The sequence below is a fragment of the Phocoena sinus genome, chromosome 15 (genome assembly GCF_008692025.1).
Source record: "Phocoena sinus isolate mPhoSin1 chromosome 15, mPhoSin1.pri, whole genome shotgun sequence".
Taxonomy (NCBI): Eukaryota; Metazoa; Chordata; class Mammalia; order Artiodactyla; family Phocoenidae; genus Phocoena; species Phocoena sinus.
Genome location: NC_045777.1, coordinates 48,916,065 through 48,930,778, shown reverse-complemented (window position 1 = coordinate 48,930,778; position 14,714 = coordinate 48,916,065). Strand labels below are relative to the sequence as shown.

The 14,714-nt window shown below is 39.9% G+C and overlaps 1 protein-coding gene across 1 annotated transcript in view; it reads left to right on the top strand.

Annotated features, from left to right (window-relative positions):
- Positions 1 to 522: 522 nt before the first annotated feature.
- DSTN (destrin, actin depolymerizing factor) overlaps positions 523 to 14,714 on the top strand; it is a 37,819-nt gene continuing 23,627 nt past the window's right edge. The window contains exon 1 of the mRNA XM_032606480.1: positions 523 to 903. Coding sequence (XP_032462371.1) covers positions 901 to 903 — 3 coding nt within the window. The 5' untranslated portion in view covers positions 523 to 900. The remainder of the gene's footprint in view (positions 904 to 14,714) is intronic.

Genomic DNA, 14,714 nt, shown 5'->3' with positions numbered 1-14,714 from the left:
TCCTTTCCCGGGCTGTTCCCAAAGACAAATAAATCACTCCTTGTTTTTTCCAGACCTGAAATTAGCGGTGACTCAGAGGGCTCTGAATCGCCACAGTCGCCTCGGCAAAGAGGAAAAATGTGCAGATTTTTCCTCTCGCCCGAGGGCCAGACGTGCAGGTCTGGGCCAATCAGGCGAGGATGGCGGGAATCTCACCAAAGTAGGTAAAAAATGCGGGACGCGCGGCCCCCGCGACCGCCCGCGCCCCTGCTCCCGCTGGACCTTTCTTCGTCCCTCCCTCCCTCCCTCCCTGTCGTCCTCCTTCCTCCCCCTCCCTCCTCCTCCCCCTCCCTCCCTCCTCCTTCCTCCCTCCCTCCTCCTCCCTCCTCCTCCCCCCTCCCTCCCGTCTCCTCCGCCGCGGGCCCCGCCCCTCTCACCCCTCCCCCTCCCAGGCCCCGCCCCTCGCGGCGGTGCACACCTGGCCAGGTGGCTACTTCCATGTAAGGGCAACGGCGGCTCAGTGGGCGGGGCGCTACGTGGTCCCGCCCCGGTGAAGGGGCCACCGCCCCTCGCCCGCAGGTGCCAGCTGAAGCTCCGCCCCCTCGTCCGGAGCTGTTGGGGGAGGACCTCGCCCCCGCCCCACAGGCCAGAGCTGGTGAGGGGTACCCGGTGCCTCTTCTCCGGAAGGCGAGGAAGACCCCGCCCCCGCGGAGTCGGGGTTGGGGGGACTGCCGGGGCGGGGCGTTGCCAGGCCGGCCGGTTGCGTAGCAACGGTGGGCAGCGCGTGACGTGCGCCGCCGCGTCTGGGCCCGAGGCGCCCGCCAGTCCCTGGGAGGCTAGCGGGGCTGCTGTGAGGAGGTCGCTCCGCAGACTTGGTGCTCGCCGGCTCCCTCTCCGCGCTCTGCGGCCGCCGCGGCGAAGATGGTAAGCTGGAGGCCCGGGGCGCCGCGGGGTCGGGGCGGCGGCGGCGCGGGGGGACCCGGGCTTCGGCCGCCGCGGACCCGCTGGGCCCCGCGCCGGGGCGGCTCCCCGGCCGCTGCATTCTCGCCGTCGCCGCCGGCGCGGGGCCTCCCCCTGGCCTCGGTAGCCCAGCCGGGGTCGACCCCCCTCCCCGGCGACGCCGCCCGGGGTCCGCCCGCGCTCCCGGGTGGGGCCTCTTTGGAGCACGTTTCGCCGAGGCCGGGAGCGGGCGGTCGGCGACTCGGGCGGTTTCGGCTTCTGAGGTCCGTGCGTCTTGAGGAGGGAACGAGGCCTGTATTGAGCCACCTGGGGGGCGGGATGGCCACCGAGCGTGACCCCCGCGATTCCGAACCGGGCCTGCGGTCCTTTGCTGCCGCCCCCGGTGGTCCGCGTCCCGCAGCTCCTCGTCCTGCGCGTTCGGCCGGGCGGTGGCCTGTCCGGCCTCCATGTACGGTCACAGATTTTCTTTTACCTGCAAACAGGTTGGCTCTGCCAGCATTTAGCGGGCAGGGGGTGGGCATGATGCTGGGATGCTAACTAAAGCAAATGAAAAAGCTTTTTAAAGTCCATTAAGCTATTCGAGTCGCTAAAAAGTAAACAGATGTTCCGCATATTCTAGGTGTTGGACTGCTTAATTCACGTATTTTCCCTTGTAAACTGTCACTCGTTTGCTGTAGAACCGTGCTCCTAAGTGGACGATCAAGTAGGACATTTTGTCGTTTTCTGTAGTCTGCGCATTCTGTTACCATTTTTGGTCAATGATTTGCAGGCAAAGGCTTACCAGACTTTGCTGGAAATATTACTCTGTTATTGCATCTGTCTGCCTGGAAACAGTTGGTACCAGTTTATCTTCCTACATAATGTTTTCACTGAATGACAATTTGGGTTTTCTTAAGGTATTGCGCCTTTCAGGGCTATGCAGACTGGTTCAGTGGTGGAAGAAAATTAGAGATTAAACAGTAGTTTCTGGATGACTGAGGATATGTAGTACGAATTTGATGTTGTTCAGTTTTTGGTTCTTCTTTGGTTTGATTTTGTAAGCTACAAAGGAGATCGGCATCTTACAACTTTCTAACTTCTTTAAGATTGTACTACTTTATATTACTACTTTATGCTAAAAGACTTAATCTTAGGGCTTTGAGTTTTCATAAATTTAAGACCATCCTCTCAGACGAAAGTGCTTTGAATCAGGCTGGAGCCGGCTTTAGTGCCTTCTGATTTGACATAACTTTATTTTCTGTTTGAAAATAGGACCAAACCTTTTTACTTTAGCTAAATGCTTAAACTTTAAAGCTTAACTTTCTTATTTCTATACATTCAAATAAAATGAAGGGTCTATTTAAAATATTTATGGTTCGGAAGGAGGAGGAGAAATAAAAATTAATCAAGATGGGTGATTCCGAGTACGTTTCAAACTTCGGGAGGTCGGAAGAACTTATGAACTACTCTTGTTAGGATGCTTGCAAAGAAAGAGAGTTTAGAGTACAGGTGACCATCTTTATTTTATTATTTTAATTGACACAGTTGACTTACAATGTTGTGTTCATTTCTGCTGTCCAGCAGAGTGCTTCAGTCATACATACATATATACATTCTTTTTAAAATATTGTTTTCCAGTATGGTTTATCATAGGATGTTGAATATAGTTTTCTGTGCTATACAGTAGGATCTATATGTAGAAGCTTACATCTGCTAACCCCAACCTCAATCTGTCCCTCCCCAACCCCCTCCCCCTTGGCAACCACAAGTCTGTTCTCTTTGTCTGTGAGTCTGTCTGTTTCGTAGATCAGTTCATTTGTGCAGATGACCATTTTTAAAGCTTACTCTTGTATTTAGCTTTATGAGCACAGAGCTTCTCCCTTCATTCCAGCTATTAGAGAATATTATGAAGGTGTACGTTTATTCCCTGATTTTAGCACTTTACCTCTGTATTTGAAACTGTTTAGATCTGTTGGTTGGATACTTGGTTCCAAGTTTCTAAGATTTTTTTTTTCAGATTAAATTTTAACTGTTGATGGATTTGTTCTACGTTAACAAAATCACTTCCTGGTACTCACCAAGTCTTCTCGAAGCACTTGGGAATAAAGCAATTTGAAACCAACTCAGATCACCCTGAGCACTTTAAGATGAGATTTCATGTTTTTAAAGTCTCACTTTACAGTGCCAAAAAAAAAAAAAAAAAGCCTACCCTCCACAGGAACCACATCTACACACTCCAAACAAAACTTTGGTGTGCGTGTGTACTGGGTGCGCCAGCTTCCTCATACAAAGATTATTTACCAGCCTACCATCAAATTCCTAGGGTTATCTGCTGAGTAGTTCTTCCTGTTGGGTATGGATTGAGACATCACAGGAGACTGGCCTACCTCCTCTTGTAACCCGTGGCTCTCTGGGAAGTCAGAGTGTAGTCTTGTCCCTGAAACAGTAAAGGTCTGCATGATAATCTAACCCTTAACCTTACCCTAATCAGAACTCGGCTCTAACAAACTGAGCTGTTGGCTCAGACCGAATTACACCTGTATTCTTCCACTTGATGATTAGCAAAAACACTCTTACTTAAGCAATCTAGTGGAAGAGGTTGGGCATGTGTTCCTGTGCCCATTTAACATATTAGAAAACAGTCTGTAAAGGTTTAATTGACTTGTGGCCTTTTCTGACTCCACATCAGCTTTTAAAATAATTTTAAAATTAATTTTGAAACATTTTAAGCAGGAAGGTACACAGAATGTTCCTTTGTACAAAAAAAGAAAAGGTTAACTTTTTGCCATATTTCAGGTTTTTATGTTACCTTTACAGGTAAATACGCATCTTTTTCCTCATCCCATTCCCTTCTCTCCCCAGAGGTAACCACTCCTGTGTCAAAGACGTAATGTACTGGCCGATTAAGGAGATGATTTTTGCAGGTTATTGCATTTGAGAGAACATTAATTGAAATGAGGAACATCTCAAAAACAAACAAAAACAACAACAAAAAAGGACAGAGACCTGGGGCTGGTAAACTGAGGAGTCTTGAGGAAGCCTGGGGACATGTCTTAATCTGGAAGTAAGCAAGAGCAGGATCCTTCTGTTGCCCTGAACACAAAATGATGGGAGTGAATTTCTTAATCTTCACTGCTTTTCAGGAGCTCAGGGCTCAGGTAAAAGGACAGCATAGTCACCTGAAACTAACACATTTCATTGATGTGTCCATACTTTCAGTTGTACATGTATGCATCTGTAATAATATGTGTTGCCTTGACGTATTTTAAGATTTTACATAAATGTTATCATGCTTCGTGTATCCTTTTGCAACTTTGAAAAAAAGAACTTGGTGAGGTTTAGTTCTAGTTTGCCTCCCATCAGCTGCTTTCACAAGCCTGTTTCTCTATTTTCACTACTTGGCATTATGAGACTTTGAAAACCAATCTGATAGGTGTGAAATGGTTTCTCATTCTTTTAATTTGCATTTCTCTGATTAGCAGTAGTTGAGTATCTTTTCATTCTTGTTGCAGCTTATGTTTTTACATGCATGCGCTTTCAGTGACCCTGACATTGTGTAAATACTCCTCACGTCTTCATATAAACTCATTTGTGGAGCCATAAAGTAAATCTAACCTTAAAAGAAAATCAGTGAGAATGTGCTTGTCAAAGCCAGACCTGCATAATGAAGACTAATATACCTTGCCTCTGGCACCTGCTTTTCTTTGCCTGCCTCTCAAGCTGCTAAGTAACAGAAGTTCAGTACTCTTAATTCTAGCCACCTGCCCTTGTGCGGCCCTGGTTGTGGTAGAATGCACAGTGATCCAGAGTAGAGTTCCATCTTTGCCACAGGGCGTGGAGATTAACATCCTCTGTTCTATACTTATCCTTTTCTTTCTTTTTCCTCCGTTTTGGGGATTTTTAATTTGGGATTGCGTATTTTTTAATGGGTGGTTGCATCAGAAACACAATTTTCAGAGGGCCAGAAGGAATCCCAGTGCCTTTTCTGAGGGTGTTTTTCTGGGGAATAAAGGCAACAAAGAATTTACAACCGTGATGATTAAGTTTTACTTAATTTAGGCTACCTAGAACTTAACAGGCCTCTACCAGAACTATTTTAATTCTCCAAATGTGAGGCTTTTGGACAAGATGGTCAATATGTCTTTTGCTTTTCCTGGGCACTATATAAAATCTAGGTTATGTGTGGCTTCTAGCCAAAATGTTAAAAACAAACACACATGGGATATACGGGAAAACTGTACTTTCTGCTCAATTTTGCTGTGAACCTACAATGTCTCTACAAAATAAAGGCTATTAAAAAAATAAAACAAATAACCATAATCGTTTTTCATAAACAGAATTATTTTAAATCAAAATGGTGTTTATTGTATACAGGAAGATTATAAACATTTGTGTTTTTATTTATGTTAATGTAACTTATATTTTCTTTCAGTAATAATTAAGATACTTTGAGCTGAACACCACATTTGAAATTTGAAAAAAAAAATTGAAACTCTTTAAAATCTGTTGTTTTAACATGTACTTTTTTTTTTATCTACAGAGTAATGCTCTAGTCTGAATAACTAGGCCTGGTCTCTGTCGTAGTCTTTGCTATTTGCATACCTAAACCACAGAAAATAATAAACCATAAACATGATGCTTGTTATTTAAGCATCTTGAGCTACCTTTCCACATAGCCTAATATTCCTCTCTAGGTTTTCCATGAAAGACATACCCAAAGATTTATATGTAACACTCAGAAATATTTTAATCATTGGTGTTAGAAATGAGTTTTCACTTGGAGTTGTCCTGCTTCTAAAAGCTGTCTCCTGTTCATTTTGCTTGAAATTTTACATTGGGAGGAGGATAGAAAAATAAACATCAGATTGGTTCATCTCAGTAATGCTTTGACAGACTTGTTACTTAATTCATGGAATCTTGGAATTCATGTACAAGGAATCTTCTGTACAAGGGCCCCCATAGAGTTGAGTCCATAGTCTTGAGTGATCCTTAACTCTTGTAAGATTGTCGTCTAGTAGCTGACATTGTAATGCTTATGTGCTGTTTACCCTATTTCATGATTTGTTTGCTGTGTTAAAGAATCAAATTTTGGTAGATCTTTTAAAAGTAGCTCATTTCAGGAAAAATGCAGTCAGAATTCTTAAAATTCATATTTTAATCTGTAGTGTGAAATGGTGGAGATTTTGGCTTTATTTTTTTGACATGACAAGGGACCGTCAAAGAACTCTTATTCTGTTGCAACAAGGCTTAGGACGAGCACTTGAAAGGTAGAAACTTCAGTGCGTATTGTAGCAGGAAACCTACATTTAAAACTGATTTATCTGTGTGTTTGTGCTTTTGGATCACATTAGAGGAAGACTGTTTACTACTTTCAACATTTTTGTGTTACTTTATAGGTTGTTCCTCCTATTTCTACCCATGTTTTTCTACCCATAGAATTTTCTACCCATATTCCTGTCTTGGCTTGTTTTCAGAAGATGGCCAACTTGTAAATTTTTAAATTCTTTCACAAAGCACATTTTTGTTGGTGGTAGTGTTTTTTTTTTTAAGTAATAGAGCTAAAACTAAAGCATGGGCAGATATAGGTAAAACTTCTCCAGCTGGCTCTGGAGCTATCTTTTAAGTCAGTTATGGAAGCTCTGAAGCTCTGAGGAATTCTCAAATCATTGAGGCCTTGTTTTAAAAACGTTGTAAGTCATCTTTAGACCAATGTTGTCGAATAGAAATAAAATGTGAGTTACATATGTATTTTTAAATTTTCTAGTAGCCCCATTAAAAAGATAAAAAGAAAAGATGAAATTTGTTTAACCCAATATATCTGAAATATTGTATCAACATTTAATCAATTAAAAAATGAGACATTTTACATTCTTCTCTCATACAAATTGTTTGAAATCCATTGTATATTTTATACTCAGCACAGCTCAATTCAGATGCTCAATTTTCATTGGAAATATTTGGTATATATTTAGACATAAAATTTATAGTTGAAAAGGCAGAGTCATATACTTAAGTTGCTCCAAGCATACTTAGTTTTCCAGTAATGGAATTGATAATGAATTTAAAAATTTAAGTTAATTAAAGTGAAATAAAATTAAAAATGCAGTTCCCCGGCAGCACTGGCCATGTTTAATGAACTCTCTAAACCACATGTGGTTAGTGGCCACCTTAATGGACCAGCCTCAGACTTTGTGGATTGGCCTGTTTAATTTGTAAGGGGACGTCAGTGTGGGTACTAACACTTTTGTTAATTCTTGGCATGTCTGCATATGACTAACAGTGCTGAGGTAGCCTGTGAATCCCTTTTATGGAACTTATTAAGATGTTTTGTGGGACTAGACTGTTGAGCTCCATTGGCTAGGATTTGTATATGTCAATACCACAATACCTCTCCAAGTAGGCCCACAACAGATGTTACCAAATGAACACGAATGAGTGGCCGGGTCCCATGGAGATGGATTACTTTAATTTTTATACTTTCTATTCCCACATACCTTTTTTTTAATACAATGGGAATTGAGTTTTAAGTACTGAACTAATTGAATAGTACCTCCCCTTTGTATATTTTGTTATAATTTAGTTCGAGTCTTAACAGTGAAAATCCTTTGAGATAGATAAGGCAAGTATTATTAGAGTAGCACCTTTCAACTAATTCTGACATGCAAAAACTGCTCAGTAATGCCAATTCTCTTTCTTTCTTAAAAATGAAACTGAATGGTATTTGATGCTCATTGAGGCATCCTGAACCATAGAAAAAGCACTTGAAAGCTCAACAAATGAAAGAACAAGAAGTAATGCTATCTTAGATAACTTATAAGTATTTACTGCGTGTCAGGCGTTGTGTTAACTTATCTCACTCAATCCTTCTAGCAACCCAGTGAGGTAGGTATTGTTATCATTACTGTTAAACTATACTGAGAAGTGGTTAAGAGCTTGAGCCCAGAGTCTGGCTGCCTAGGTGTTTTGAATCTTGGCTCTGCCACTTACTGACTGTATAACCTTAGACACATTACTGACTGTTCTGTGCCTCAATTTCATCATTCCTCCAAGTGGGGATGATAATAGTACTTAACCATCACAACATTTTGTTGATGCATATAAGTAAAGCAATGCCTGGCACATAGTAAAGTGCTTATCAGCACTGGCTAAAATAATAATATTAAACAACCTTACATCCAAGTTTAACAGTCTCTTTTCTTTATATTCTGAGTACACCAGTGTTTACTTCAGTAATTGTAGATAAAATGAAAACGGTGAAGGAGTGCATAAAAACATGTTTCTAATTGTTTATTATTTCTTTAAACTAATTTTATTTTACTTGGAATCATTATATATGATCATTTTTTTATGATCAACTTTTTAATTTGACTTTTGAGGTGATTTTGATCCTTGATGTAAAAATATCTTGTCTTCCACTCATAGTTATATTTTTCTTGAAGTAATTAATGGAGAATGAAACACAGTTGTTCATTGCCCTCAAGGTTTAGAATAGCAATCATCTATTCAATAAATATATGAGAAGTTATTATATGCCGAGAACTGACCCAGGTACTTGGCATACAGTACAGAAAAACAAAGTCCATTCCTTGTAGAAGTTATATTCTAATGGAGGTGGGCAGGTGGGAGGGACAACCAAAAAATTACAAGATCATGTCAGGTAATGGCAACTGGTGTGAAAAAAAATAGGGTGATCAATAGGGAGTACTAGAAAAGTTGGGTACCTTGGGGTAGTTTCTTAGGGAAGTCCTCTTGGGGTGACATTTGAGCTTAAGACTTGCATGGCAAGAAGGAGCTAGCTAGCCATGTTAAGAGCATTTTAGGCAGAAGGAACTCTGTAAGTAGAAAGGCCTTGAGAAGAGAATGAGCTTGACATGCCAGGGACAATAAAAGGTTTGTGTAGTTGGAATTCAGTGAAAAGCAGGGAGAAAAGTAGGAAATGGACTGTAGGCAGGAGCTAGAGCTGGGTGAGCCAAGGTGATTGCGGGTGTCTGGTGGTAGGGAGGTGTTAGGGTGTTAAGTTGTGCAGTGAGATAGGATATAGGTGTACAAATGGGGACAAAACTGATTGACTGTTGCTATTATTCAATCAGTCAGTGGTAGCTTGGATTAGGATTGTTAGTACTGGGATAGTGAGAAGTGATTGGATATTGTATATTTGGGGGAAGAGCTGACCGGACTTACTGATCATTTGGGTGTGTGGCATAGGGGAAGGAAAGACATCAAAGATAATTCCGAAGATTTAGACTTGAGCCACTAGGTAGTTGGTGGTGTCATTGTGCTGGGGTACTATATAAAAGAAGCCAAAATAGTTTGGCAAAAATTGAGGTTCTTGGGGCTTCCCTAGTGGCGCAGTGGTTGAGAGTCCACCTGCCGATGCATGGGACACGGGTTCGTGCCCCGGTCCGGGAAGATCCCACATGCCGCGGAGCGGCTGGGCCCGTGAGCCATGGCCGCTGAGCCTGTGCGTCTGGAGCCTGTTCTCCGCAATGGGAGAGGCCACAACAGTGAGAGGCCCGCGTACCGCAAAAAAAAAAAAAAAATTGAGGTTCTTGGAACTTTGAGGAACAACAAATTGATGCAGAAGTATTACAGATCTTTAAAATATCTTCACATCTGATTGTAATAATAATGTATGTTTGTTATATAACATTAAGGAAAATTGAGTTGTAATGACAGTCCTATCCAAAGTGCATTTGGTGCACTTTCTTTCAAGCCATTTTAAACATATGCTCATTCTTTCAATAAATAAGTGTTAGGTACCTTCTGGGAATCAAGTACTGTTGTAGGTTCTAGAGATTCAACAGTGTACAAGACAAAGTCCCTTTTCCTATGGAATATACATTCTCATGGGGGAGACAGGTAAGAAATCAGTAAATAAATAATTGGAGATTGTAATAAGTACTATAATGGAAATAAGGGAGATAGTGAATATCTGGAGAATGTCAATGTAGATTTTTCTCAAACAGTTGAGTTCATCTGTAACAGTTTTATGTCCTTTATTTCTCACATCTCAGTGTGACAAGGGTGTCAATCTAATTTAATGGGGAAACGAATAGCGTCTTCAACAAATGATGCTGGGACAGCTGATGTCCACATGAATGAATTTGGATCCCTGCTTCACACTATATACAAAATTTAACTCAAAATGGGTCAGAGACCTAAATATAAGAGCTAAAGCTATAAAACTCCTAGAAGAAAACATAGGCATAAATCTTTGTAAACTTGGATTAGGCAGTGTTTTTTTGACAATTTTCGTGGTATTTTTAGGCAGTGACACCAAAAGCACAGGTGCCAAGAGAAAAATTGGACTTTATTAGAATTGAAAACTTTTTTGCATCAAAGAACACCATTGAGAAAGTGGAAAAGACAACCCAGAAAATGGGAGAAAATATTTGCAAATCATATGTCTGACAAGGAACTTGCAGAATATATGAAGAACTCTTACAACTCAACAATAAAAAGACAACTGAATTATATGGGCAAAGGCTTTGAATAGACATTTTTCTAAAGGAAGATACACAGATGGTCAATAAGCTCATGAAAATATGCTCAAAATCATTAGCCACTAGGAAATGCAGATCAAAACATAGTGAGATCCTATTTCATACCCACTAGGATGGCTGTAAAAAAACTAACATGTTGGCAAGGGCATGGGGAAGTTGGAACCCTCCCACATATGTTGCTGGTGGGAATGTAAAATGGTGCAGCCATTTTGGAAAATGGTTTGACATTTCCTTAAGAAGTTAAACTTAGGCGTTACCATATGACCCAGCAGTTTCACTCCTAGTTATATACCCAAGTGAAATGAAAACACATGTCCACATAAAAACTTGTACATGAATGTTCATAGTGTTATTCATAATAGCCTCAAAGTGGAAACAACCCAGATGTCCATCGACTGATGATTGGATAGATAAAATGTAGTATATCTGTACAATGGAGTATTATTTGTCAGTAAAATGAATGATGTACTGATACATGCTATGACATGGATGAACCTTAACACATGTAAAGTGAAAGAAGCCAGTCAGAAAAAGACTGCATGTTGTATGATTCCATTTATATAGAATATCCAGGATTGGCAGATACATAGAGACAGGAAGTAAATTTGTGGTTGGCTAGGTTTGGGGTGGGTAAGAATGGGAAAGAGGAGTGATTGTTCATGAGTACTGGGTTTCTTTTTAAGGTGTTCAGAATGTTCTAAAACTAGACTGTGATGGATGCACAAATGTGAATATACTAAAGCCCACTGAATTTACACTTTAAATGGGTCAATTTTATGGTGTGTTAAATATATCTGTAAAAACTATTTAAACTGTAATGGTATTATGCATATACAGTGATGGTACTAAATCATCTTCCTGTTAGATTTTAATCCGTATTGTAAGTAGTGCCCAGTCATCCTTGAGCATAAATCTTTGCCTTCATTGGCATTGTTTGTTCAAAATAGAGTCCTAGGTATGCAGTTACTGAGTCAAAAGTTTGGTGTTTGTGTGTATATATTTCTGATTTTTAAAATTTTCTCATCATAGAAAACTTGGAAAATAGAGGAAACTAGGGAGTAGATAAAGTCACTTATATTCCCACTGTTAGAGATGAAATTTCTTTTTCCTCTGTGTATTTTACTGTACATAAAACTTTATATCTAGCTTATTTTTTCACTTAAACCAAATCATAATTATTTCCCCCATGTCATTAAAAGCTTACCGTAAACATAATTTTAACAGCTGTATCACAAGCTATCCTGTGGATATATTATGATTTTCTTAGTAATTCTTCTGTTTTTATTTGGACTGTCTCATTTTTAGTATTATGCAGATTATTTCCCCAGAATAAATTCCTTGAAGTAGGAATACTAGTTAAAGGGTCAAAGAGTTTAGATTGTTTTAAGGCTCTTGGTAAAAATGGCCAAATTGCTTCCTGAAAGGTAACAGTGAGTAATATCGTTGCCTGTGGTGGAAGATAAATCTGGAAGGGTAGGTTGGTTCAGATAATAAAGGGCCTCTTATGCTGTGTTAATGAATTTGGACTTTTGTGGGTGCTTGGGAATTGGTGAAGATTTTTAATCTTGGGCGTGATAGAAGATTTGAAGAGTAGATGAGAAGGAATAGATTTGAAATACACATTTAAGGAGGAATTTGGTAGGGCTTAGAAACTGAGTGTGACCACGGAACAAATGTAGATCAGTTAACCAACAGCATCAAGTCTGCTTCCTGTCTTCGGTTCACTGACATGCTAGCTCATCCTCCAGAGAAGCCAAGTTGTTAAGCTAAGACAACATCGTTTACCATTAGCTTATGGTGTGTTCAGTATTATCTTTCTCAAAAGGGACTACAGTATTTTTTACATTGTTGCTCTTGAAGTAAAAGCTAAAAGTAATGTATACTTTTTCCATTTAGGATAATTTACATAAAGTAAAATTCACCATTTTTAGTGTAAGTTCTGCAGATTTTGGCCATATACAGTTGTGTAACTACCACCACAATCAAAATATAGAATAGTTCCTTCACTCCAAAAAAGTGCCCATATTAATACCTCCTCCAATCCCCAACAACCACTGATGTTCTTTTTTTAAAAAAAATTTAAATTTAATTTTATTTATACAGCAGGTTCTTATTAGTCATCAATTTTATACACATCAGTGTATACATGTCAATCCCAATCGCCCAATTCAGCACACACACCCCACCCCCGCCGCTTTCCCCCCTTGGTGTCCATACGTTTGTTCTCTACATCTGTGTCTCATTTTCTGCCCTGCAAACTGGTTCATCTGTACCATTTTTCTAGGTTCCACATATATGCGTTAATATACGATATTTGTTTTTCTCTTTCTGACTTACTTCACTCTGTATGACAGTCGCCAGATGCACCCACGTCTCTACAAATGACCCAATTTCGTTCCTTTTTATTGAGTAATATTCCGTTGTGTATATGTACCACATACATCTTCTTTATCCATTCGTCTGTCGATGGGCATTTAGGTTGCTTCCATGACCTGGCTATTGTAAATAGTGCTGCAATGAACATTGGGGTGCATGTGTCTTTTTGAATTATGGTTTTCTCTGGGTATATGCCCAGTAGTGGGATTGCTGGGTCACATGGTAATTCTATTTTCAGTTTTTTAAGGAACCTCCATACTGTTCTCCATAGTAGCTGTATCAATTTACATTCCCACCAACAGTGCAAGAGGGTTCCCTTTTCTCCACACCCTCTCTAGCATTTGTTGTTTGTAGATTTTCTGATGATGCCCATTCTAACTGGTGTGAGGTGATACCTCATTGTAGTTTTGATTTGCATTTCTCTAAAAATTAGTGATGTTGAGCAGCTTTTCATGTGCTTCTTGGCCATTTGTATGTCTTCTTTGGAGAAATGTCTATTTAGATCTTCTGCCCATTTTTGGATTGGGTTCTTTGTTTTTTTAATATTGAGCTGCATGAGCTGTTTATATATTTTGGAGATTAATCCTTTGTCCGTTGATTCGTTTGCAAATATTTTCTCCCATTCTGAAGGTTGTCTTTTTGTCTTGAGTATGGTTTCCTTTGGCTGTGCAAAAGCTTTGAAGTTTCATTAGGTCCCATTTGTTTATTTTTGTTTTTATTTCCATTACTCTAGGAGATGGTTCAAAAAAGATCTTGGTGTGATTTATGTCAAAGAGTGTTCTTCCTATGTTTTCCTCTAAGAGTTTTATAGTGTCCGGTCTTACATTTAGGTCTCGAATCCATTTTGAGTTTATTTTTGTGTATGGTGTTACAGAGTGTTCTAATTTCATTCTTTTACATGTAGCTGTCCAGTTTTCCCAACACCGCTTATTAAAGAGACTGTCTTTTCTCCATTGTGTATCCTTGCCTCCTTTGTCATAGATTAGTTGACCATAGGTGTGTGGGTTTATCTGTGGGCGCTCTATCTTGTTCCATTGATCTATGTTTCTGTTTTTGTGCCAGTACCATATTTTCTTGATTACTGTAGCTTTATAGTATAGTCTGAAGTCAGGGAGTCTGATTCCTCCAGCTCCGTTTTTTTCCCTCAAGATTGCTTTGGCTATTCGGGGTCTATTGTGTGTCCATACAAATTTTAAGGTTTTTTGTTCTAGTTCTGTAAAAAATGCCATTGGTAATTTGATAGGGATTGCATTTAATCTGTAGATTGCTTTGGGTGTATAGTCATTTTCACAGTATTGATTCTTCCAGTCCAAGAACATGGTATATCTCTCCATCTGTTGGTATCATCTTGTAATTTCTTTCATCAGTGTCTTATAGTTTTCTGCATACAGGTTTTTAGTCTCCCTAGGTAGGTTTATTCCTAGGTATTTTATTCTTTTTGTTGCAATGGTGAATGGGATTGTTTCCTTAATTTCTCTTTCAGATTTTTCATCATTAGTGTATAGGAATGCAAGAGAGTTCTGTGCATTAATTTTGTATCCTGCAACTTTACCAAATTCATTGATTAGCTCTAGTAGTTTTCTGATGACATCTTTAGGATTCTGTATGTATAGTGTCATGTCATTTGCAGACAGTGACAGTTTTACTTCTTTTCCAATTTGTATTCTTTTTATTTGTTATTCTTCTCTGATTGCTGTGGCTAGGACTTCCAAAACTATGTTGAGTAATAGTGGTGAGAGTGGACATCCTTGTCTTGTTCCTGATCTTAGAGGAAATGCTTTCAGTTTTTCACCATTGAGAATGATGTTTGCTGTGGGTTTGTCATATATGGCCTTTATTATGTTGAGGTAGGTTCCCTCTATGCCCACTTTCTGGAGAGTTTTTATCATAAGTGGGTGTTGAATATTGCCAAAAGCT